This window comes from Sinohyriopsis cumingii, chromosome 11 (genome assembly GCF_028554795.1).
Source record: "Sinohyriopsis cumingii isolate HCF-2022 chromosome 11, ASM2855479v2, whole genome shotgun sequence".
Classification (NCBI taxonomy): Eukaryota; Metazoa; Mollusca; class Bivalvia; order Unionida; family Unionidae; genus Sinohyriopsis; species Sinohyriopsis cumingii.
The window spans coordinates 104796173-104819916 of NC_142971.1; the positions used below are offsets into that span (position 1 = coordinate 104796173).

The following is a 23744-nucleotide window of genomic DNA, read 5'->3' on the forward strand; positions in this document are numbered from 1 at the left end:
TATTTGAAGAGAAAAGATAACTGGAGGTTTCGTCAAACAAATAACAAATTTTATTATATTTGAATTTCTGAGCAGTACAAGAGTTGGCAAAAAAGCATATCATTCAGTTTTAAACCCAAACATTCAGCAAAATGATCAGTAACTTTAACATATCAGTTTATTTTCTTCAGATATATTGTCTTTTCTCCCCAGGATGTAACGATGGAGCTAAAATGGCGAATTCGGACGATTGTGGAAAGTTCATGATTTGCGCGACAGGCACCTGGCAAGAAATGACTTGCAGCACCGGTACCGTGTTCAATCCTATCAGTCAAACCTGTGACTGGCCAGAGAACGTTGGCAACTGTAGTAATGCCTCCACCATAACAGGTAGGACTACTTCAGCTCCTGGTGGCGGCGGATCTGGGTGTAATTCTTCAAACTGTAAGTATACCTGGTAAATGTATGTATGATTGATGTGTTATTTACAGAAAATAGTATTTGTTGATTTTCATATTGTAGGCAGTATATAAGTAATTTAAGCACAGGAGAATTGCATCGATTTAATTATAAAATAGTCAGGTTGGAATGAAACCTGCAGATTGTGAAGTGGCAATATGAGAAAGTTTTTTTGCAAATTCTGTTTGAAGGTTGTTTTATTCGGGATATTGCGATAAAGTTTATTTTTACTATGACCGTCTATACCAGTAGAACTTAATGAGATTTCTGACAGATTAGAAGAAAAATTGTACTATTTTCTTTTAGAGGAAACATAGTTAATTTAAAAGTGTTGGTATTTTCAGTTGTATACTTGGATACAATTAACAAGGAATAGCGCAAATGTTAATTTTCTGACCTTTCGCAGCAAAAATAGTATAAACATCAATATAGATCAATAATCCAGTATAATTGTGGATTTATCTTTCTTGCATGGATTGTAAGAACCATCTCTTGCACAAAAAGTGTCCTCAACCCTATATGCCATAATGTCTTTTATTACAATGACCAAGGCCTAATTCCTGATATCTTTCTTAAAAGTAATAAAGGCTCAAACGAACGAAATGCTCTTCGTGTGCTCTACATGAGCTTACATGTCTATGAAAAAGAAGGATCTTTGTTGGTGACTGTGGTGATCTTGTAACTCGACTTGTCATCGCATTTGGAGAAACAAACAATAACTTATTTGCTGGATGAGAAACTTACCGCCATAGGCCTCCGACTAAATTCAGTTCGGCCTATTCCTCTACAAGTAGTTGGGAGATAATTTTAACTATCATCCTGCTAACAGTAGTGGTACGCAGTGTTCATGATATTTATATAGCTTTTGTTATCAAACTCAGTCAATTGTTACGACTAGGATAATCAACAAATACTTTAATTCTCGAAGTTACAGGTAAACTTTAAAAGTAACTTACAGTAATTTGAATTAAATCCCAAATAATCATAATTTTCTATCTCAAGTCCAAAAGCATCGAATTTTCCGAATGAACTCAAATAGTCTTGAAAGTGCTGATGGACCAATTCCCTTGATGTGTCTCAATGATATAATCTAAAATGTCTTTGAATCGGTCCTCAATAATATAATATTCTCTGTCACACCTTTATCATATCTGGAAAATTGCTCTAAGTTACCTTCAACAAATTTTTGTATTCATTCTCGTGAATACAACTGTTTTGATTTCGTTGTCATCGTTATTTAGAATGATACCTACGACAATGTTGTAAGATAAATAAATACAGTGTATCTTGGATAGATGACAAAGAAAAATTTTAAAATGTAAATAATAGGTTTCGTATCATACCGACAAAATGTCATCATCGTCCCTTTTTAATTTTAGGTGCATGTGATCACATCAGTCATGGATACATTAAGCATCCGGCCGATTGCACGAAATTTATCCAGTGTGCATGGAACAAGCCGTTCATTTTCTCATGTGCGGCTGGAACCTACTGGGATCAGAGTCAACTCACCTGTCGACGTGGCACATGCTGAGGATCCAGACGCCACTGAAACATCCTAAAGTGTGTTTTATACATAATACAATTACCTGTAAATGAAAGGGCAATTTGAAATATGCGTGAGCACCCAATCTTTACGCCTCACTCTATTCCTTCATAATCGATCCCAACAAATAATGATATAAATTTAAATTATAGCTTGCGTGGGTTTGCTTGCAATTATTTCTAACGTTTTTTTTTTTTTTGTTTTTTTTTTTGCACTGGAAAGCATTCTGCATTCTTCTTTTTCTGTATTTTATTTTTTGATTAATACGACTAGAGACCATGCTTTCCTCATTTTACATGCACTTATTATAGCTAGATGTATCAGAAATGGATTGAGTGTAAACTGCATTGCATGCATATAAAAGATTTCAGAGTATCCGAACAGGTTTGCATGTGTTTTGTTAATTAATTTTATCAACATATTTAATGTCCACACCAATTTCAAAATGTCGTACGCCAAGTTCGTACTTTCTGCTATATTCAACAATGGTACGTGTTGTATATACACCGAGAAGCAACATATTCAAGTGCCTTAGTTTAATTTTGTAACTGATAGTGTTGATAGAACTTTTGCAATTCTTATCTGACATTTAGTATTATTATCATGTTTGTCTATTTTATTGCTTTTCTGTTTTTATTTGTCCTGTTTCTTTTTTTTTCCTTTTTTCTCTATTCGATCTTGTTTTCCTTTAAATTCAAATATTCATTTCAATAATTGCATAGGGTAATATTGCAAAGTCTCAAAATAGTGTGTACATTTGCTCGTTGAATTTTAGGTCATTATGCAAATGTTTGGTTAATGCATGTTTTCACTTTTCCTAATTAGTCTTTTACGTTACCTTACGCCAGCTACTTACCATTACCTGAGTTGATAACAAGAGACACAAGTGGCAATGATATCTAGGTCATATATTCATAGCGCATGCAACCATGTATTACAATACCAGCTATATTATTTTGTAACTATAAATGTACAGCCCTGATTGAACATTGACCAACATGTTTTGTCGAACACCGAAGCTTTAATAGCTAAATGTAGCAATTAACTCAAAGATAACTTTCTGCTTAAGCCCAATTTTTACAAAATTTCCATGGAAAAAAATTAATGGAAATAACGTCAAATAAAGACAGCGTTCATTTTATCTGTTTTTAATTCTTTTTTCGCTTTTCACTACTACCATCATAAAGCAGATTTCCTTGAATGTTCATGCAGGCGTTCCTTCCGCCTTATGTTAAAGTTTATATCAAAAGTATTTAGAGGAGAATTTATGTATGCATTTGAATACGTATCATTACCATTAATTCACAGATGTCTTCACTCTTTTCGTATATAAAAGCCGCTTCAGAACTTAATTAAGATTTTGACATGATTTTTTGTTGTTGTTGCTGTAACTCTTTTTCATCATATACAGTGGTACCTTATGTATTTAATAATAATAGCCACTCTAATTGAATAAAGAGTTGCTATTGCGTCATATAGATGTGTTCGATTTTTCTTGATGTAAATCAACCTTGCATTGTAAAATAAAATTCATTATCAATTTTCATATTTATGGATATTCCGGTGGACCTGGGAAATCCAGATAAGTACCGCCGACCCACAGGAAACTACTGGTATCTTGCTCACATACCCGCAATGGCCGAACACGAAATTTGAACCCTCTCGGACAGTGGTGAGATGACATTGATCGGTAAAAGCGAGTGCTTTAGACATCTCTGCCCCATGGTGTACCTCCAGGGAAAAACTGTCATCCTGATTGTTGCGAAAAGTATGGTACAGTCAGTACTGAAAGTACCCTTCTGATCATTTATACAATTATCTGGATAAATGTTCACACAATTCACAAATCGAATGGTTCTGACTACATAATAACATAGAATGATACATTAAGTACAAGGTCTATCCCGTGGATTTCAGATACGTCCCATCTTACAGCTCAGTCCAAACACTAAATTGTAAAAGAAACGCATCTGAAGGCCGTTGATTTGGGCAGAAAGCAAACGTCTCAGCGTCAGTAAGCCAAGACGACGAAGAGGCCTTATTTCTACTGGCGAAATGAGCTGTCACACCCCAGCTGCCTTGCAATACCATCGTTTTACTTTTTGGGAAAATGTTTTGATTGATAGCAATCATACAAGTCATACAGGTCATGCACATAGTTGGAGTCCTTACAACAAAGAGCATGCAATTGACAGGACATAAATATATTTCGCCTTTAGATAGTAATAACTGTGGCAACAAAATAAAATTACCTCTTTGCATCTGTAATTTCCACGAAATGTACTTTCTTAGTGATTTATGCTAATCCGAATTACATGGGTTCCAAAAAGTGATCTATATTGCAAAATTATACTGTAATTTCCACAATATAATTCACAGTCCAAAATAGTATTTGCTACACTCAAATACGAAATTAATTTGATATTCCCTAGCAAACAATATTTAATCCTGAGTGCTTTTGAAAATATTAATTAAAATGATTCATGCTGTTACCATCGTATGGTTCACAACTATCGTTGACAGAACAGAAACGCATGTACAGTCCCATGAATATCGTACCTAGATAATATATACAGTCCATTACAACTAGAAAATTTGTTTCAGTGCGCATTTATTCATAGTATAAATTAAATATTAAATTTTAAGCGGACAAAAACGAGATGTCTTTTTGAAACAAATGACTGAGCGTGCGATACTATATCAAGTTGCAAGGTCGCTGTGCCCTACTATGTGCGCATAAATATTGTTATTGTGCATTTGTTGAGTTATGTATTTACCTTGAAATCTAGCAGAAATTAAATTACTCTGTTTCATGCAATGAGTTCTTATTATTCAGAATTATGAAGAAAAGAGAAATGAGTATATATTAATTTTTTTTAAACTATTTTTGTATTGGGAAAACAAGAACTTGGTTTTCTTTTCTAAGCAATACTCTAGGCCGTGAATAGTGAGTTCTAGTTCAGAAAAACTCCTTCGTGATTTCCCATACAAATTCAGTAAGCTATAAATACTGAATCATTAATTCATAGTCAGACATGCAAAGATGTATAATGGTCAAGGAAGTAATTGTACTTTTCTTTCATTTTCATTGTTTGTTCATTGCTCTTAGACTTTTTCACATCTGTACGCAATCATATTATGTTTATTTAAAATTAATAAATTACATATATAGCAAATCAGTAAATGAAACATGTTTAGCTAGTTGCAATTTTTCAGGACAAGTTACCAGCATTTCCATTCATACAAGAGACTAGTCTTCGTCAATTCATACGATAGATTGTAAACGCGTTCTGGAACAGTGTAGGAAGCTACTGTAAATTTAAGGAGTTTGCTTATATAAACGACGATAAAACCTCTATATTCACTGATGTACTCAAATCTATTTTAGATGGTTCCAAGTCAACACCATCATAATTCAACTAAATGTATCTTGTTAACATGTTTTATGCAAATGGCATGTTGAAGAATGGAAATTATCTTTTCATGACTTCGCATGGAATTTGACTTGATAAGCCTATATGATCTATAACTGTCATGTATTATTCGTCGCTAAATGCTTATTGACGAAAGCAAAAATAGTTTTACGTATGATCTATAACTGACATTTATTATTCGTCGCTAAATGCTTATTGACGAAAGCAAAAATGTTTTACGTATGATCTATAACTGGCATTTATTATTCGTCCCTAAATGTTTATTGACGAAAGCAAAACATGTTTTACGTAGGAAACACACGTTTGTAATCTCACTATGTCAAAGTAAGGCTCTATATCATCTAAAATGATAAATAACAACCTTCATTTTTTTTAAAGACCGGATTTTTATCATTTGAGTCATTATACATCGTTGACTATCATTATTAATGTTGGAATTATGTCAAATGTGAGGTTGTTTTCTCGCTTAAAATTATCAATGATCAGTAAAATGTTTTTATTTTAAATTGACGCTAATTCAAGCGAAAGAATCTGCACACAATACTTGATCGTTTCCCGTTTCTAATTTCTTTGCTATTTCGCCAATTATCAGAAATTAACCTTATGAATCCACAATAGAAATGAAAAATAGCATGAGTAGGTGATGCGCAGATGAGGAAGGTCATTGAGTGTATACAGTATCTAAATATGACTAACAAATTTTCATAAAACCAGGATATTGTTTTTCGTGTAACCATTTCTTATATCGACCGCTCTGGTGGCCTAAGTGCTTAGAGCATCCGCTTTGTCTGTGGTAGGTCGCGGGTTCAAACCCCGGCCGAGTCATGACCAAGAGTTATAAAAATGGTAATAGCAGCTGTCTCGCTTGGTGCTCAGCATTAATAGGTTATTGTTAGGACTGGTCGGCCTGGTGTCAGGATAATTTTACTTGGTGGGACATGATGCCACATGTCTGAGGCCTGATGCCTCAGTGCTAAATATCACTATTAACTACCATACTGCAGACATCGTAGCGATTTGGCTAAATTGTTAAGACTACGTTAAAATCGAAAGAACATATCGACAACACATATCTTTTCTCACGGGCATCGCATTTTATATGCCAGGGTAAATGGTAATGATAGGTTTCAATCAATTTGTTGTTATTATGACCAACTATTAGCATATTTGGCTTCACGGATATATGAGCCCTTGTGCATTATAGTTCGGTGTGATGTGACAGTTCCATTAGGGTGTACCCCTTACACTGGCTTACATATGGAATGCATATAGTTCTTCCTGGATTCTAGTTTTCCCAAATCACAATAAATTATGTCTAGTTATATTAGCGTCTTGAATCCCTATTTTTAAAGAAAATCTCTGTGTATGGTATATTAAAACAACACCTGTCAGAACAACTGTATCATAAGTCCACGAGAGCTTTTTCTATTGTTGGCACGAGAATGAAATAGAAGCCATAACGTATTCAAGCGCAACATATCTGTTTATGTTTTACCAATGATGATTAGACATTTTTGAGCAAAACTATATATATATATATATATATATATATATATATATATATATATATATATATATATATATATATATATATAATGCATTTATTGTATATTTGTGTATCAATTAGGAGCAAAACAGTGAAATCGTAGAAAAAAGTATCCAACTGATTACAATAGCAAACCTGCAAAACAAATGCATTATCTCGTGCTGAATGTTATGGGCTTTCGAGGATTCAGCTATATAGTAACAAAGGTATATTATAACTAAAACCTATTAATCTTAATTTTCGAGGTGAATTGTATGAAGAAATCACAGAACATTGCTTCTTCACTATAGGTGAAAGACTAACTTGTCACGTCTGCTTTAGCGCAAACATAATATAAAAGTACCTGATCAACAAATCGTAAGAGTAGTTGCAACTCTCGGTTTATGCGAGTATTATTTACTCAGAGTAAAAGTGTGTGTGTGTGTGTGTGTGTGTGTGTGTGTGTGTGATTTCGACTTTTTAATGTAGCTTTAACAATTTTTCAGTGATATAGCTAGCGTGGCTGTTTATAGTAATGACTAGCACTGGGGCCGATCAGTCCTAACACTAACTCTTAATGCGGAGCGCCTAGCGAAGCAACTGTTAGTACCATTTTTGTCTTTGGTATGACTTGACAGGGGATTTATAACGAAATTGAGAAATGGATGTGCTTTCCACAAAGGTTAACGTTCTTTTAAAATAATTCCAATATTAAACTTCTTGAAAATAGCATACATGTATTAGATTTTGTGAGCTAAATCATGTGGTGAAACGCGTTTGGATGTGATAACGTAGCATTAATTGATTTTAAACTTAGATTGTAGGAAATGTTTTCCTCCTGATGACGACGGTAAGAAATAAAAACTATTTCTTGTCTTTGGGTATATACTGTTTGATTGGCAATGTCGGTTCAAGGTGGGTCAAATATTGTACCAGACGAGACGAGACACTGAGATGATATTAAAGCAATATGCTTATCAATCTGGTTTTGGACTAAAATAAAAACTAAAAAACAAAAAACATATAAGACATGTTTTTCTTGCTTACCGTCTTACAATGAATTGATCTAGTGAAACCTTTATTTGTGGACTAATATATCTAGCCTCATACAAAAAGTCTTTCAAAAAGGTATTTCAGTGGAGGAAGTTTCACGGTTATGATTTAATGTCTAACTAGAATAAAGGGCAAACAACGTATGAAATCATGATGCAAACAATCAAGACTGGCAAACAATATGCAACATAAAACCAGGTGGGTCTTTTTAGATCATTTTGATCGACGTAAATGTGGAAAAGGTTTTAACAATTGATCTGAAAGCGTATCTTTACATAGTGTGGTAAATATCTTGAAATTGTTGATATGTTTCACATTGTGACGTATATAACTATTGTCTTTGATCCTCAGTGACGGTTAGTGCTTGAGGCAATATTTTAAGAGTGGATGGTAGGACGAGTTACTCCTATGTCATCTCATTTTAAGGAAATGACAATGGCAGGGGCTGAACTTGTGAGCATTGACATAATTAAGAATGCGATTCTTTATTGCCAGAGGAATGAAAATAGCGCACTGAATTATCCCGCCACACATTAAGTACGAGAATACATTTTAAACCCCGACCGAACTACTGGAGTTTGTGAATTTAGTGCCCTGGTTGGGTAAAATCGTATATGGCATTTGCTGACGAGCATATAATACTGCCATAAAAAAAATACAAAAATGCATACTGCAGGAAGAGCAAGGTAAAACCAGACCAGATATAGATTTGTTTGGAAGATATTTTTCACACGTGTTGCTTATGTTAGATGAAGTACATGTACATCTAGTTCTTCAGCGTCAGGGCGGGTAATCATAACATTGCGGATACAGGTATTGGACCACTAATTACTTTACAGCCAGATGACCAGCTTACTGGTAGTGGAATATTTATTTTAAAAAAACTGAGTACTAAATATTGTGAGATACTTGTATTGGATAGTAAATGGATTTCACTTTATTCCATCATACATTCCATAAACTTTATTTTATATACATCATACTTGAGAACAAAATATCTACTTTTATTTTTATATTTTGTGTTTCATACCTATAAAATATCATATGGAATCTTGGTCCGAGACCTATGTTATTAGGTGCAGTATTGTTATGAAGTAGCCTTGTTTATGCGCACGAGGCTAAAAAGCGTGCATCGAATCATCTTTATTTCAAACCTAAACAACTCCTATAACTCTAATGAATGGAATCATGTACGGTGTGTATAGCAAACTAATGCAAAACCTATTTTTTATTTTAATATGTTAACATTATTGTCTTTGGAAAATGAATTAGAAGTCGGATGAGCACAATAACTATGCGCTTAAAAAGCTCTGATAACGCGTGGAAATTTGGATTAAACACATGATTGTTCGCTCAACAAAGTGGTATTTGTACGTTCTAGTTCCTTTCTTCAGCTTCAGGTTTTCTAAGAAAATTATATTCCACCGGTCTCCCAATACCTGTCTTGAACGTCTTTATTTTAAATGTAGTGGGTTTATTTCGCTGCGGGTAGACGTGAAATTTAAAAGAAAGTATGATGGCATCACATTTATTTAATAATAGTCGCGAAGAACTGATTTTACATTCGATAAATGGTAGATAAGAGGGGTTTTTTTACAAAAAATTCTGCGAAGTTTTTATTGCGGTCTTGCGATATATTGAAACTATTGTCCCGAATTTGAAATTGTGCTTAGTAAATCGTCGATGATAGTCAAAGTCTGTATTGTAGGTACCCTTTAAATCTTCACAAGGTCATCCATAAACTCGGTGTAAGCATTTGGGGTAGCCAGAACTGTAGTCGCCTTTATAAGCTATCCATATTCTATGAGGAGAAAGAGAGTGATCGAGCGATGGAGAAAGGGTCACCACTTTTTATGGATCTCAAATGAGCATGTGCGAAGTGATAAAACTACTAAGAATTAAGTAAATCAATACGGATTGATTAAACCCTCCTGAAGCCAAGGCAGGTAACCGATTTTTACTACTAGTATTTATTAAGCAAACAAATGAAGTAGATGTAGTTTGATATTCTTTGAATAAAAAAAATATTGAGCAAATGTCAAAAGTGCACATTTCATCGGCATCAACTTATTAAATTGTACGTTTGTGTATATGCAGCCTAATGTGTGTATGTAAGTGTGTGCATGTGTGTGTGTGTGTGTGTGTGTGTGTGAGAGAGAGAGAGAGAGAGAGAGAGAGAGATTCTAATGTCGCAAGGCTTCACACTTTGAAATAATACCACTTCACTTACTTTTGGAAACATCTGGTTGAGTAATGGAAGAAATAAGAATTTAAGAGATCCAAACATTTATAGGGAGATACGATTCCTCCAGTAATTTTAAGGATTTTCGAAACTATTTTATTAATATGGTTACATACCGATTTAAAATCTACCACGTTTTCGATTAACACAGTCCATGGGGTGGCTTTCAGATGGGTGTAGGTTGCAATATGACTTCTTTTTGGGGTCCACGAAGTAGCTGCCTATGCTAGTTGAAACCAAAACAAATTGTACGCAGCTTTTTTGATTCTCAGAAAGCTTTTGACAATGTATGACATGACGAATTAATGATAAATCATTTCAAAACGGTACTAAATATGGATTGTAATGTCAAGCTGTACATAAATATGTACATAAATATGTACAGCAGAGTTTTTCTTTGAAGAAGAATTTCTTACAGATTTTCAGTGTTGGAAGACACAATGCGAGAAAGAATATTTTCCCTTGGTTCTACATTTTATTTATGAATGAGACAGCTGGTATGTTAAGACATGCACTTTTGGTTTGTATTTCTCGAGAATGCGTGCCCTTATCTGACTCTAGCTTATATGCTTCTTTTGAGTCTCTCAAACGTAGTCATGGGTCACTTCCTGGAGACATATTTTCAAAGGTGATTCAGATAAAATTCTAACAATCAATATAACTGATTTTCATGAACGTTCATCAAGCTCTAGTACAAGACACGGGCATTGGAAAGTTCATCAAGCTACAATAGAAGATACGGGCATTGGAAAGTTCATCAAACTACATTAGAAGATACGGGCATTGGAAAGTTCATCAAACTACAATAGAAGACACGGGCATTGGAAAGTTCATCAAGCTCTAGTAGAAGACACGGGCATTGGAAAGTTCATCAAGCTACAATAGAAGACACGGGCATTGAAATTTAAGAAATGCGACTATTCTATAAACAGACTGATGTAGACATTTAGGCATTATTGCTTGTAAATACAACAAACTTGATACTAGGATATAAAGGGGAAATGGAAAGTTTTGAGTTGTTTATTCGGCTTTATTGGCTTATTGCAAACATAGCAAAGATCTTGTATCAGATTATTGCTTTATCCGTCGCACGGTATGGTTGTAAAACCTAGTGTAGTCGCAATGATTATAACCTTCTTATATTATAAAGAGGCCATCGTTTCCGCATTAAGAAAATACATAGATTATCTACATATTCACCAGCTGTCATTGCACTGAGTTCATTGGATACTTTACCTATTGCTGGCATTGCACTGAGTTCATTGAATAAAATGCCTATTGCTAGCATTGCACTGAGTTCATTGGATACTTTACCTATTGCTGACATTGCACTGAGTTCATTGGATAATTTGCCTATTTATGGCATTGCACTGAGTTCATTGGCTACCTTACCTATTGCTGGCATTGCACTGAGTTCATTGGATACTTTACCTATTGCTAGCATTGCACTGAGTTCATTGGATACTTTACCTATTGCTGACATTGCACTGAGTTCATTGGATACTTTGCCTATTTATGGCATTGCACTGAGTTCATTGGATACTTTACCTATTGCTGGCATTGCACTGAGTTCATTGGATACCTTACCTATTGCTGGCATTGCACTGAGTTCATTGGATACTTTTGGCTACTGAAGCCTTCATACATATGAGCAATTTGTTTTTCCTGTCACAACATTCTAGATGGCTTGCAATCTATCAAAATCCAGTAGTCAAAAAAGAAACTGGTTTTATTCTTCATATTTATACATTGGTAGGGAAAATTTGAACTAAACTAATTGATCGATTAGGTCACACTTCAGTGCCGATTTCCAGTAAGAAATCATAATGGTAACGTCCGATGAAAAGTCTGTACCTCATATGCAAATGCTTCGAACTCTAGACTAATTGAAGACCTAGCTCTTAATAAAATTAAGAAGCTATTGTTTGATCGTGTCTGTTATATGGAAAGTAATTAGAGAATTCCAAGCCTCTCTTTAATAAAGGATATATATATATATATATATATATATATATATATATATATATATATATATATATATATATATATATATATATATATATGGATTATCACCATTTTTGTTCGATCCACATTGTTATCTTTTAAAGTGTAATGTATATTAAAGTCCCTTTTATCATTCATAACGCACTATTAGTTTAATGTTGATTACAAAATATTTACGCATGATTCTTTCGGCTGTCAGAAAAAAGTAATGGCAGTGCGCAATGCTAGATTAGTTTTCTTGGTGCATTCAGGTATAAACGATAGAAATTCAAAAGTGCCTGTCCAAAGATATCACCGTATATTGAAATGTACAGACCAATATTTAATTATTGTAGGCACGAGTCAGTTGCGTTCCATGATCCATAATCATCTCCATGGCTCGAACGAATCAGTCGCTGAAGAACCTTCATGAACCGAGTCACCCGAGGTACGAAAAATTATTTAATAACATACGATAGAATATCAAAAAAGTAATTAAGACAATATGTGCTCACACTCTTCACTGTCCTGACTGTAAAGTTTAAAAGTCCAACAAGTAATGAATCTAGAACTAAAGTGTGGTATTTACATGAATCAATTGATGTGGAATATGACTTCAGCTCAAACTGCACCGTCCAGTTCTGTATGTAAAAGCTTCAATTACTTTCACATCACGTATGACATCACGTATGAGACAGATGGCTCAAGTTAGTAATTAACATACACAAATAAGTAAATACTGTCAACGAATGGGAGAAAGTGTGCGAACTGTGTTGACAACTTTCAGGTATTTCTTATTTACTGGAAATTACTGTATCAGCAGGAAATTTGGTGCATTAGGGCGACAACTGCACAAGCTTATATCGTGCCTGATACACTGGGTTGCTTCCTTTATACTGTTCACTCAACAATACACGGTATTGTGTAAGATAGTAGGTGGTCCATAGAACATACACGTGTCTATGCTTCACTATATCCAGCTTTCCTTAATCAGACAATTTGTATTGTTGTTGTTCTTATTTTTAGATTCCAGGGTCATAATTAAAAGTTACGGAAACGGACAGCAATACAGATGAATGAAAGAATGACTGATGATAATGATATCGATGGGTGGATTCATAGATGGGTAGAAGGTGATATGGATGCATGGATGGGTGGATTCATGGATGGGTAGATGGTGATATGGATGCATAGATGGGTGGATTCATAGATGGGTAGAAGGTGATATGGATGCATGGATGGGTGGATTCATGGATGGGTAAATGGTGATATGGATGCATAGATGGGTGGATTCATAGATGGGTAGAAAGTGATAGAGATGCATGGTGATGTGGATGCATAGATGGGTAGATTCATAGATTGGTGGATATGAAGATGGGTAGAATGCTATTGAGATTGATACAAAGGTGAGTAGGTTATTATTTATCTTTGTTTAATTATTTTCTGTATAAAATATGTGTTACATTATGAAAGCAACCGCAGTTCGTACAACCAAAGAATGCCATAGGAAAATCGATTCTCGTGTGTTGCCTTGGAGTATCAATCCGTTCTGAGATCGTGAATACCTCTACGGACAATACCGTGTCAGTTGCACAATATTTTGCTACCTTTTAACTCTCAAGGTACATACAAATATCGAACAAATTTGTCTACGAGTAGCTGTAAAAGTGACTAGCTTTTCCGTAGGAAAAATATTTTCTGATATTGTCTATCTCAATGAAAAAACACCAAGCTGGTCGCGGATGCTTATCATGGTGTATTCTGATTGCAAACCCTTTTTTATAAAAAAATTAATGGTAATTATATTTCAGCAGCCTCACACAAGTCAACAAAGAATCCTATAATGCCTATCGAGATAGAATCATTATCATACTTACCATAGTCTCCGTCGTGCAAGTTTATGTTAAAATCTGATATAATCCACGTTGGCTCAGAGAACTAGAAGACCGTATGATGCTGTGACAGAAAAATATAGACCATATAATATCAATGGCAAATAACAGCCATTGAGCTTAGTGAAGCCTCTTACAAAAGGGCACTTGCATTCCAGTAGCAAGTTCGAATGACCGTCTTCTATGTAGCCGTCTGGACAGTAGTAAACATTTATTGCAGTTTACTATACATCTGTCTTTACTGTACCTGACGCCGTCAATAAATATGTACCACCAAACGTTATAGACGCAAGAAAAACTTTATTCCCACATTTGTGGTTTTCTTTGTTTATTAGGTATGCAGTAGATTCTAACAAGAGTAGTTCAACTGAAACAATATTGTAACTAAGCATATTCAACAAGGACCGGGTTTAGCTAATAAATTAATAACAAGCTGAACAATACAGATATAACATTTAATATATATATATATATATATATATATATATATATATATATATATATATATATATATATATATATATATATATATATATATATATATATACATATATATATATATATATATATATATATATATATATATATATATATATATATATATATATATATATATATATATATATATATATATATATCCTTCTTTCGAAGGAAATTCTCAGTGTTGATCGACTTGGCGAACTGCAGTCTCTGGATATTATTATTATTATTATTATTATTATATATATATATATATATATATATATATATATATATATATATATATATATATATATATATATATATATATATATATATATATATATATATAATAACATCACTTTCTTATATGCATATGATCATGTTTTCCCATGTAGAACACTGATGCCGAAAATTGTTTTCCGACCACACACATAACCTATATTCTGACTTAAATATCGCCCTCTTGCCTACTATAGTCGTAACTGTTAAAGTTAAGTGTCCTGCCCACAGGCTTTTTTGCACTGATCAACCCTTACATCTTACATGCACGGCTGCTTTATTCCGATTTCGAGTAAAACAAAAGCGGTTGTTGCAATTGTATTATTTCAAAATAAATGTTGTTTATTATGGGTAAATCAAATCTGGATGAAAGCCGTATCAAGGACTATTTCATTAACGTTTGTCCGTCTTGATTAATGTTATGGATGCGAGTGGACATTTGTTTCATTATATTCACAGTATCATCATTTGCTATCTGCATTCTGCAGTATACAATTTGAACGATGCATATTGCCATTACCGTAGCCATTTCAGCTATTATTGTTGAAAGCTAAAATGTGTTTTAATGTGATTTAAAGTTTACGTGGAATTTTTCAATATAAACCGAACATTTACGCTCCGTATTTTAGTTTCAAAAAGTTCAATGAGGATTTTGCTCTCTGAAAGTAGCATCGGTATTCACAATACGCCATCTTGACTAAGACGCTCATTTTTCGTTCAGAAATGTAAGTAAAAGAACAATTCATTGCGTTGAGTGTAGAATTGGAACATGCAGCCCTCTGGATCAATATTATGCGAGAGACACTTAGCAAAGTCTCCTGTCTGACGCAAAATGTTTACTTTCGGGTGGAACATTCCTATCCTACACCAATTTTAATGAAAAATTATATTATTCCTAGTGATAGCGGATTCATTAAATGTATTTCCATGCCTGTTCCGCAAACTGTGGTACAAGTAAACTTACTTAAACCAGGCTACAAAATACAGTGCAAAACCATGTGCCGGGTAAACGGAAGACTCCCAGATTGTTGCTTTCAAGAAGCGGTACTGCAAAACTGAACATCATTTTTATTATTTGTATATTCATTTTCATGTAATAAAATATACCTCAGAGACTGTAAAATTCAAATGATTTATCTATTAGCATTAAATTTTTACATACTTCTAGTGTAGTTTATATCATGCTGAATCAAACACCTTTAGAAATTTCTGTTGTTTAACTCTTATTCTTGTTCCACGTGATTAGCCACTAATCAATAAAAACAAATAAGCACATCATTGGAGATACAGTTTGACATTACCTATCTGGCCGATTCACCGACTGGAGCAAACTGATGGACTCCACTGATTGTACCGTGACCTGCAGTGGAGGACAAGTCAATCGGACTAAATACCGATCATCTACCAATTATGTACTACAATATGGTGGCAAACCCTGTTAAGTGAAAACAAAGCCCCACAAAATGTTGCCTGCAGCGAGCAATACTGCCCAAATAAGCGTTAATATTCTTTTTATTTATTTTCGAAAACAAAATACCAATTTTACTCTGATGTTGAAAATGATACTTAAAGTTGATAACAATACATCTTCATTTTCTCAACGACCATATGTTTTCTGGCCTGGGCAAATCATTTATCTGTGTAAAAGTCTTGTCTATTTAATTGCATTCCACTTTATCCTATTCTCAGCTGATTATGCAAAATTGGTCTCGGGTACGTTCTTAAATTTCCCTTTGAAAGCATTAATGAAAATATTTTAAAACGGTCTTTTACCACCGTTTTATATTATGCTAAATTTATTTACTCTTGTTTTCCTAATTCATGTTTTTTTTTGTTTTTTTTCTAACTTGTTTTAATCAGCAAATACGTTTCTAGTATCTTTTCAGGTTACGATTGCATGAAAAATATTTGTTCTCCAAACTCTTCATACAACCATTACGTTTCTTTAAGATTGATACGAGAGCTTAAACCAGATTATTCAAAAGGTCACTTAGACGGTATGAGATATATTGCAAACGAAAATGCCTAGAAATAAATCTTTCCCTACACTTTGGTTTGTTGTTTGAACAAATGAACAAAGCTAAATAACTGAATAACAGTGCATAGTTTTGGATAAGCAAGTAATGAACGATATCATATAACACGTGTTTAGCTTACTTTTCGGCAATAAATAACCCTTTTTGATAATTATTACAGCTTATGTCCATAAGTAGTTCTTCACATGATACTTTTTCTGCACTAACCTGTTGAAAATCGTACAAGACTTAAAGTAAGCTCTCATTCATTTAAAAATAAATTATAATGTCTTTGATACACCGCACCGTCCCATTATTTTATTGGCATCATCAATATATAAGTCATTCATAGGTCCTTCTTTTATTATCCATCCCCAATTTATAGGGTCTGCTAAAGGTAGCACACCTCTGTCTATATATCCTTTCTTTCCTTTACTGGTTCACTTGCATGAGACAAACCATGTCTACGTGTCCTTCTATACATGAATGGTTTTCATGAAGAAAGTAGCCTGTGTCTATAGGTCCTTCTTTATATTGCTGGTTTACTTGCCCGTGTCCTTCTTCCCTTTCTGGTTTATTTTAATGACGTAGCCCATGTCCTTATATCCCTCATTCTGCCACTAGTTAACTTGGCTTAGGTAGCTTTTGTAAACAATGACGTACTATGGGTAAATTGAGCCCTGGCCCCGCCAACGATTTTCCATGCAATTTAATTTTAACAGCTGTTTGCCCCCTTCCCACCGCCCAGCGCTCTTGCGCCCGAGGTACCGCCAGCTCACCGTTGGTAGATACTGCATGCAATAGCTCAAGAACAAAAGAAATGTAATATGCGCTTCATTGAAATTGTTATTTGTAACTGCAAAATAATTAATTACATAATGTTCTCTTATTCGCATTGTGTTATCAGCATACACTTGATTTTTCTAATTATAATACGCTTCTTATCATTCAGAACGTTTATTTCAAATACAAACTGCTTGTGTTTAAAGGCAAATACCGCCAAATTGTCGCCTGTTTGTACGGAAGTGCAACAAATAAGTAAAATAAGTGAGAAAGTGTCTCTGAAAAGGAAACGTATGGTACCTACAATGATTTTACATGTCACATACTAAAGTACCATTGTGTAACTGAAATAAAAAAAAATGTAATTTCGCTCGCTCGTTCATCGGAATAGAAGAGAAAGTTTGTTTATTTTCTGGGTTTGACATTTATTAAAGAACGTATCAGTAAAAAAAAAAACGTGTTCAAATAGACGTGGCGACAAATTGTAAGATGGAGGAAAACAAACCTAATGTAATCAATCATATGATAAAACCCGTCAATACATGGATAGCTTCATTATCAACATCATCATTCCCGTAGTCTTGTAGACCGTTGGGGCACCGCACAAGACGGAACAACCAGCTTCCTCCATTCCTTTCGAATTTACGTCTTTCTAAGTGAGTCGCTCAATTTCAAGCCTGTCCATTCTCAAATGTTATCTTCCCACCTCTTTCTTTGAGTGCCTCTAATTCTTATTCCTTGTACAGTACCTTGCAGGATTATCTTGGCAAGTCCTGATAATCGTGAGGCATGCCCATACCACTGCAGTTTACGTTTTTTTCACTGTGATCAGGGGGTCATCGTGAGGTCCAATGGCTTGTCTTATCCTTTGCCGTATTTCTTCATTGGTGACATGGGATTTGTATGTGACGCTGAGGATCTTTGGAAACATCTCATCTCTGTGACCTGTATCCTTTTCTCTAAGTCAGCTGTTATGGTCCATGATTCGCAGGCGTAGAGAAATATGGAGATCACCAGAGAGTGCATCAGTCTGACCTTTGAACTGAGTGCGATGTTCTTATCGTTCCAGATGGGCTTCAGTTTTTTCAGCGCTGATGTTGTCTGTGCCATCATGGGGAGTACTTCAGGCTTCGATCCTTCATCTGTTACAGTTGCCTCCAAATACTTGAAGATGTGGACTCTTTCTAGCTTCGTACCTTGGACCCGGATGTCAGTGCTGATGCCCTTGGTATTGTTGGTCATCATTTTGGTCTTCTCTGCACTGATTTCCATGCTGTGTCTCTGCTAAGCTAGCCAATTCTTGCTCATTTCCTGCTAGTCCATCAATGTCGTCGGCAATACGTAAGCTGGTGATTGCTCTGCCTCCGATGCTGACCGTCCATTCGTGCTTTTCAAGCTCGTCTGCCATGATTCTCTCCAGAAAAATGTTGAATAGATAGCTTAACTAAAAACAATGTCATCATGAAAATGCAAAGGATTATGAATACTAAATCGAGCAAATCCTAAATAAGTAAAAACTGCGAACGAATCTAATGATGATTTAGTCAGGAACTGTATCAGACAAGAACAAACCCGATTTTTTATTTTTCAAATTACTACAGTATTCATTTCTAGCACTGTTTGCAATCCAAGTCATCTCTAGGACTGTATGCAATCCGAGTCATCTCTAGCACTGTATGCAGTTAGTCTGTTTGTTTAGTATCTACAATGTTTATTGACTCTTGATGATCAGGTCAAGTGAAAAATCTATTTTTCAGATTTAATATTAATAACTACGTGACACTTTTTTGCTGTTGTTGAGTTTAAGTATAGTGGCGTGCGCACAACTGTGCATGTGCCACTTTTGTCTGACTGCACCGCAGCCTGCTAGCTGTTCCTGGGGAAGGGAATGGTGCCACCTCCCCCAGGCTTTTATGGGCTCAAGGAACCCTGATAGTTTGGCCTCAATCTGTGGGTCCATATAGGTCCCTTACAGTCGAATGGTTGACTGTCATTAGCGGGAAGGAGAGCTCGGGAATCGTCCTGGTTGCTTCACATCGCTGGTTTCTTGCTGCATTTGCCTGGTGTTTATTACGTTTTTTTTTTCGTTTTTTTTCTTCTTCAAAATGTTCTAAAAACGGTGTGTGTTTGTTCTGTGCTGTTTATAGAGGTTGTTAGTAGAAATCATGTATGAAGAGAGATTTTCAAGGTTATTATGGTATTACTAGTCGAGGTGTTTAGGGTATGCTTCCTATGTTATGCTATTTATAAGTTTTTAGATATTGCCTCTTTAAGTTATTTATTTATTAATGTTTTTAGAGATTGAATGTTATTTATACTTTATTTAGCAAGAGACCGGAGTCCTAGCCGATTACACGGTTCGTTAAGGACATCTAGGACCGGAGTCCTAGCTGATTACTCGGTTCGTTAAGGCATCTAGAACATCCGATTTTGCGGATTCCTTAGTTTTTGATAGGTGCTTCGTAAGTGAATTATTTATTAATATTTTTTTTATAAAATTGAATGATATGTTATGGGTTTTTATGTGGGGGCTTCTAAATTTATTTAGCTAGTTACTGGGTCTTTTGGTTTTGTGGGGATAGTAATTATATTTTGTTCCTATGTCCTGCTGAGTCTATGAATTTATTTATATTTTTATATGCTGATTGTTTATTTTTATTAGAGTCCATAAGTAACTCTGGTTATGTGTGTGGTGATCTAATCTCTTTTTGGTTTTTGATAAATATTTTCCTAGCGGGTTGATATTTTTGGCATATATTGAATGCGTGGTGTAGATCTTTGGTGGTGTGGCAGTTAAAGTAGTTAATGGTTGTTGGTTTGGGTCCTAGAAACCTTCCAAAACTGTTTGCTAGTTTAGTTTTACCAGTTATTATCCTGTTTATGGTTTTCTGTTCTAAGTAGGTACCCTTAGGTAGCTGTATGTTCCTATCTACGGTTTTTTGGTTTGATGGTACTTTTTACCTTTTGTGGAGGAGTTCCAAACATCTTGCCATTTTTGGTCTATATATGTTTGTGCGAAGCTTAGTGCTTCTGTAGAGCTATAGTTAAGCTTGATAGAATTTTGATCTCCTAGTTTGGTTTGTGCAATTTTGTCTGCTGTTTCGTTGCCAGAGATTCCAATGTGCGACGGTATCCACATGAGCTCGACTAATTGATGTACTGTGGTGATATCGTCGATTAATTGGCATGCTCTGTCGAGGAATTATTCAATAGAGTGTGTATTCCGATTTTGGATCGATTTGATAACGCTTAGGGAATCGCTTATAATGACAGCTTTAGGTATTTGGTTGTCTTTGATCCATTGTAGTGATTCAAGTATAGCCCAGAATTCAGTGGTGTAAATGGAGCAATAGTCAGGTAATCTGGATCCCGTCTGTATATTGAATTCAGGGATGACTATTGCTGCTGCTGTTCTTGGTGGGTTGTTTGTTTTTGATCCATCGGTATATATTTTAACATAGTCCGGGTATTTTTGGTTGATTTCGTTTACCAGTACAGGTTTTAGTAAGTTTTATTGACCTTCTTTATTGCCTAATTTGGTAGCTTCAGTGTTAATCCTTGGTGCTTTTTGTAACCATGGTGATTTGTTCTGGTCTGTATTGTTTGTTACCTGTTGTTTTAGTAGATGTATCTTTTCTCTTAGTTCAAGGATTACTTTGCCACTTGGTGTGGTGGGTATGATTTTGGGTTTGAAGACAACTTTACACTTGTTTATAGTTATTTTGTTGGGATGGTTGTCTGGTTGGGTATCTAATCGAATGGAGTATCGGAGGAGCAGTTCTTGCCTACGTAATTTTAAGGGTTGTTCTCCTGTTAGTGTTTGTAGTTCTTCTAATGATGATGAGGGGAGTGTGTTCCTGTGCATAATAGTAAGGCTTTTCTCTGGATAGTGTCAGGTGTTTGTAGTACAGGTTGCTTAGCCGAGTTAAATGTTGGCAACCGTAATCCAGTTTTGATCTAATTAGGGTTTTATATATCGTGAGGAGGGTTTCCTGGTTGGATCCCCCGTCAGTCCTTATCATGTTCCTGAGTAAATTGAGATCTTTGTTACAATTCTGGGTGAGTTGTTCAATGTGCTGTTTCCATGTGAGGTGGTTGTCAAAGAACATTCCTTTCGGTGTTCCATTTTCAAGTAAAAATTCTTCCGAATGGGTGTTGCCTATTCTTGTGGTAATTTTCCGGCCTGTGAGGAAATCGCCAATCCAGTTGAACAAGCGTCCAGTTATTCCAAATCGGTTTAATTTGGCCATTAGTCCATTGGTCCATACTAGGTCGAACGCTTTTTCTAGGTCTAGAAAAACTGCTATGAGGTTGCGATCGGTTTTCCTATGTGCATTAAAAGCGAGTTTCATGTCTGTTTCCAATGTGAGAAGTTGGTCAGTGGTGGACCGTTTGTTCCGAAAGCCACATTGATTTATGGAGAGTAGGTTATTGGTTTCTAGGTGGTGTTTTAACCTATTTGCGACTATTGTCTCCGTTATTTTGCAAATATTGTTTGTAAGGGAGATGGGTCGGTACGAATTTATGTTGTTGGGATCTTTACCTAGCTTGGGGATTGGTATTACTATGGCCTGTTTCCATTTGGAGGGTAGTTGGCCTTGATCCCATATCCTATTAAAGAATTTGATTATATATTGATAGGTAGTTTTTTTTATAGATAATGTAACCTAACTGTTCCTTACCAGGGGATGTTTCGTTTTTGGATCGTAGGGCTATCTCCCATTCATGTACTGTGATGTCGCTATTTAGGTGCGATTCTTTTGTTCCTTGGTCTTGAGACATTTGAGGTTGGGTTTCCTATTGCTATTCATGTTCGAAAAATGCTTCGCTAGGAGGTCTGCCTTATCTTTCTTTGTTATGGCATTTTTAATTTTTGGGGCTGAGATAGTTGCTTTCCCTTTTATGGCTTTTATCTGGTCCCATATTTGTTTAGAGTTTGATTTTAGACTCAGTTAAGAGCATAAGGTTTGCCATAGATTAATTTTAGCAGTTTTTATAGTTTGTTTTAGTGCTTTTTCTTTACCTTTATATTCCTGGAAGTACATATAATTTTTGGTACGTTTATATTTATTTAAGGCCCTTTTTTGTCTTTATGTGCTATAGTGCACTGTTTAGTCCACCATGGTACAGGGTTTTTATTTTGGATATTAGTTGTCTTTGGGATGCATCTGTGAGCTGCCTCTATAATTGTGTCTGTTATGTTATCATAATACATGTCAATATTTGGGCTTTCTAAGTTATCTGGATTTGCTCTAGCTAGTAATATTTGGAATTTGTCCCAGTCTGCCTGTTGGTACCTCCATTTAGGTGGGGTTTCGTTTGGAATGTGTTGAGTTTTTGTTTGAATATTGATTGTGATGGGGAAATGGTCACTTCCTAACGTATCTTCTTGATCTACCCACCAATTTGTGATTTGAGCCAATTTTGGGGTAGTGATGGTTAGGTCTATGGCTGAGAGAGTGCCATCCTCAGGGTTTAATCTAGTGTTCGACCCGTCATTTAAGATGACCAGATTGTTCTCAGTTATCCATTTTTCAACCATTTTCCCTCGTTGATCTTTCTTTTTACCTCCCCACAATTCACTGTGTGCGTTGAAATCGCACAGATAATTAGATTGTTGTTGTTGTTATTAGTGATTGCCCTTAGTGAGATTAGGTTGGTAGGGCAGAAGGTTCCCCCTGGGTCGTATGCATTTATTATCTGAATGTTTGTGGTTCCTATATGTATCATTACTGGCATTATTTCGATGCTATTATTGATGTTTAGGTTAGGGGGTACTTCTATTATTTCATAGTAGATTAGCGTAACTATCCAAACAATTGCTAGTCCACCCCCTTTCTGCCCCTTGGGTCTGCTTTTAAAGCTTCCCTGGGTATAGCCTTGTACTTTGGGCAGGCGTTTGTGTTCTTGTGTTATGAGGGTTTCCTGTAGGCAGATTACGTCTGGTTTTACGGCCGTATTATTCAGTTTGTTCTGCAGTTCTGTACTAGTTTTATTATTGAGGGTATTGGCTCGGTAGCCACTATAACTGCTTTGTTTGTTTCTTGTCCCTTGTGATTTTTAAGACGATAGACTTTGGCGGTCTGTGTTCC

General features: G+C 35.2%; 1 protein-coding gene across 9 annotated transcripts in view; it reads left to right on the top strand.

Annotated features, from left to right (window-relative positions):
• LOC149789207 (SCO-spondin-like) overlaps nt 1–23744 on the top strand; it is a 194183-nt gene that overhangs the window by 26229 nt on the left and 144210 nt on the right. The window contains exons 16-17 of one of the 9 annotated variants that reach the window (XM_089975370.1): nt 193–423; nt 1818–3460. The exons of 7 other annotated variants lie outside the window; for them this stretch is intronic. In XM_089975370.1, the coding sequence (XP_089831496.1) occupies nt 193–423; nt 1818–1972 (386 nt within the window). In that variant the 3' untranslated portion in view covers nt 1973–3460. Of the gene's footprint in view, nt 1–192; nt 424–1817; nt 3461–23744 lie in introns of those variants that run through there. One more of the 9 variants, XM_089975371.1, reaches the window with a different exon arrangement.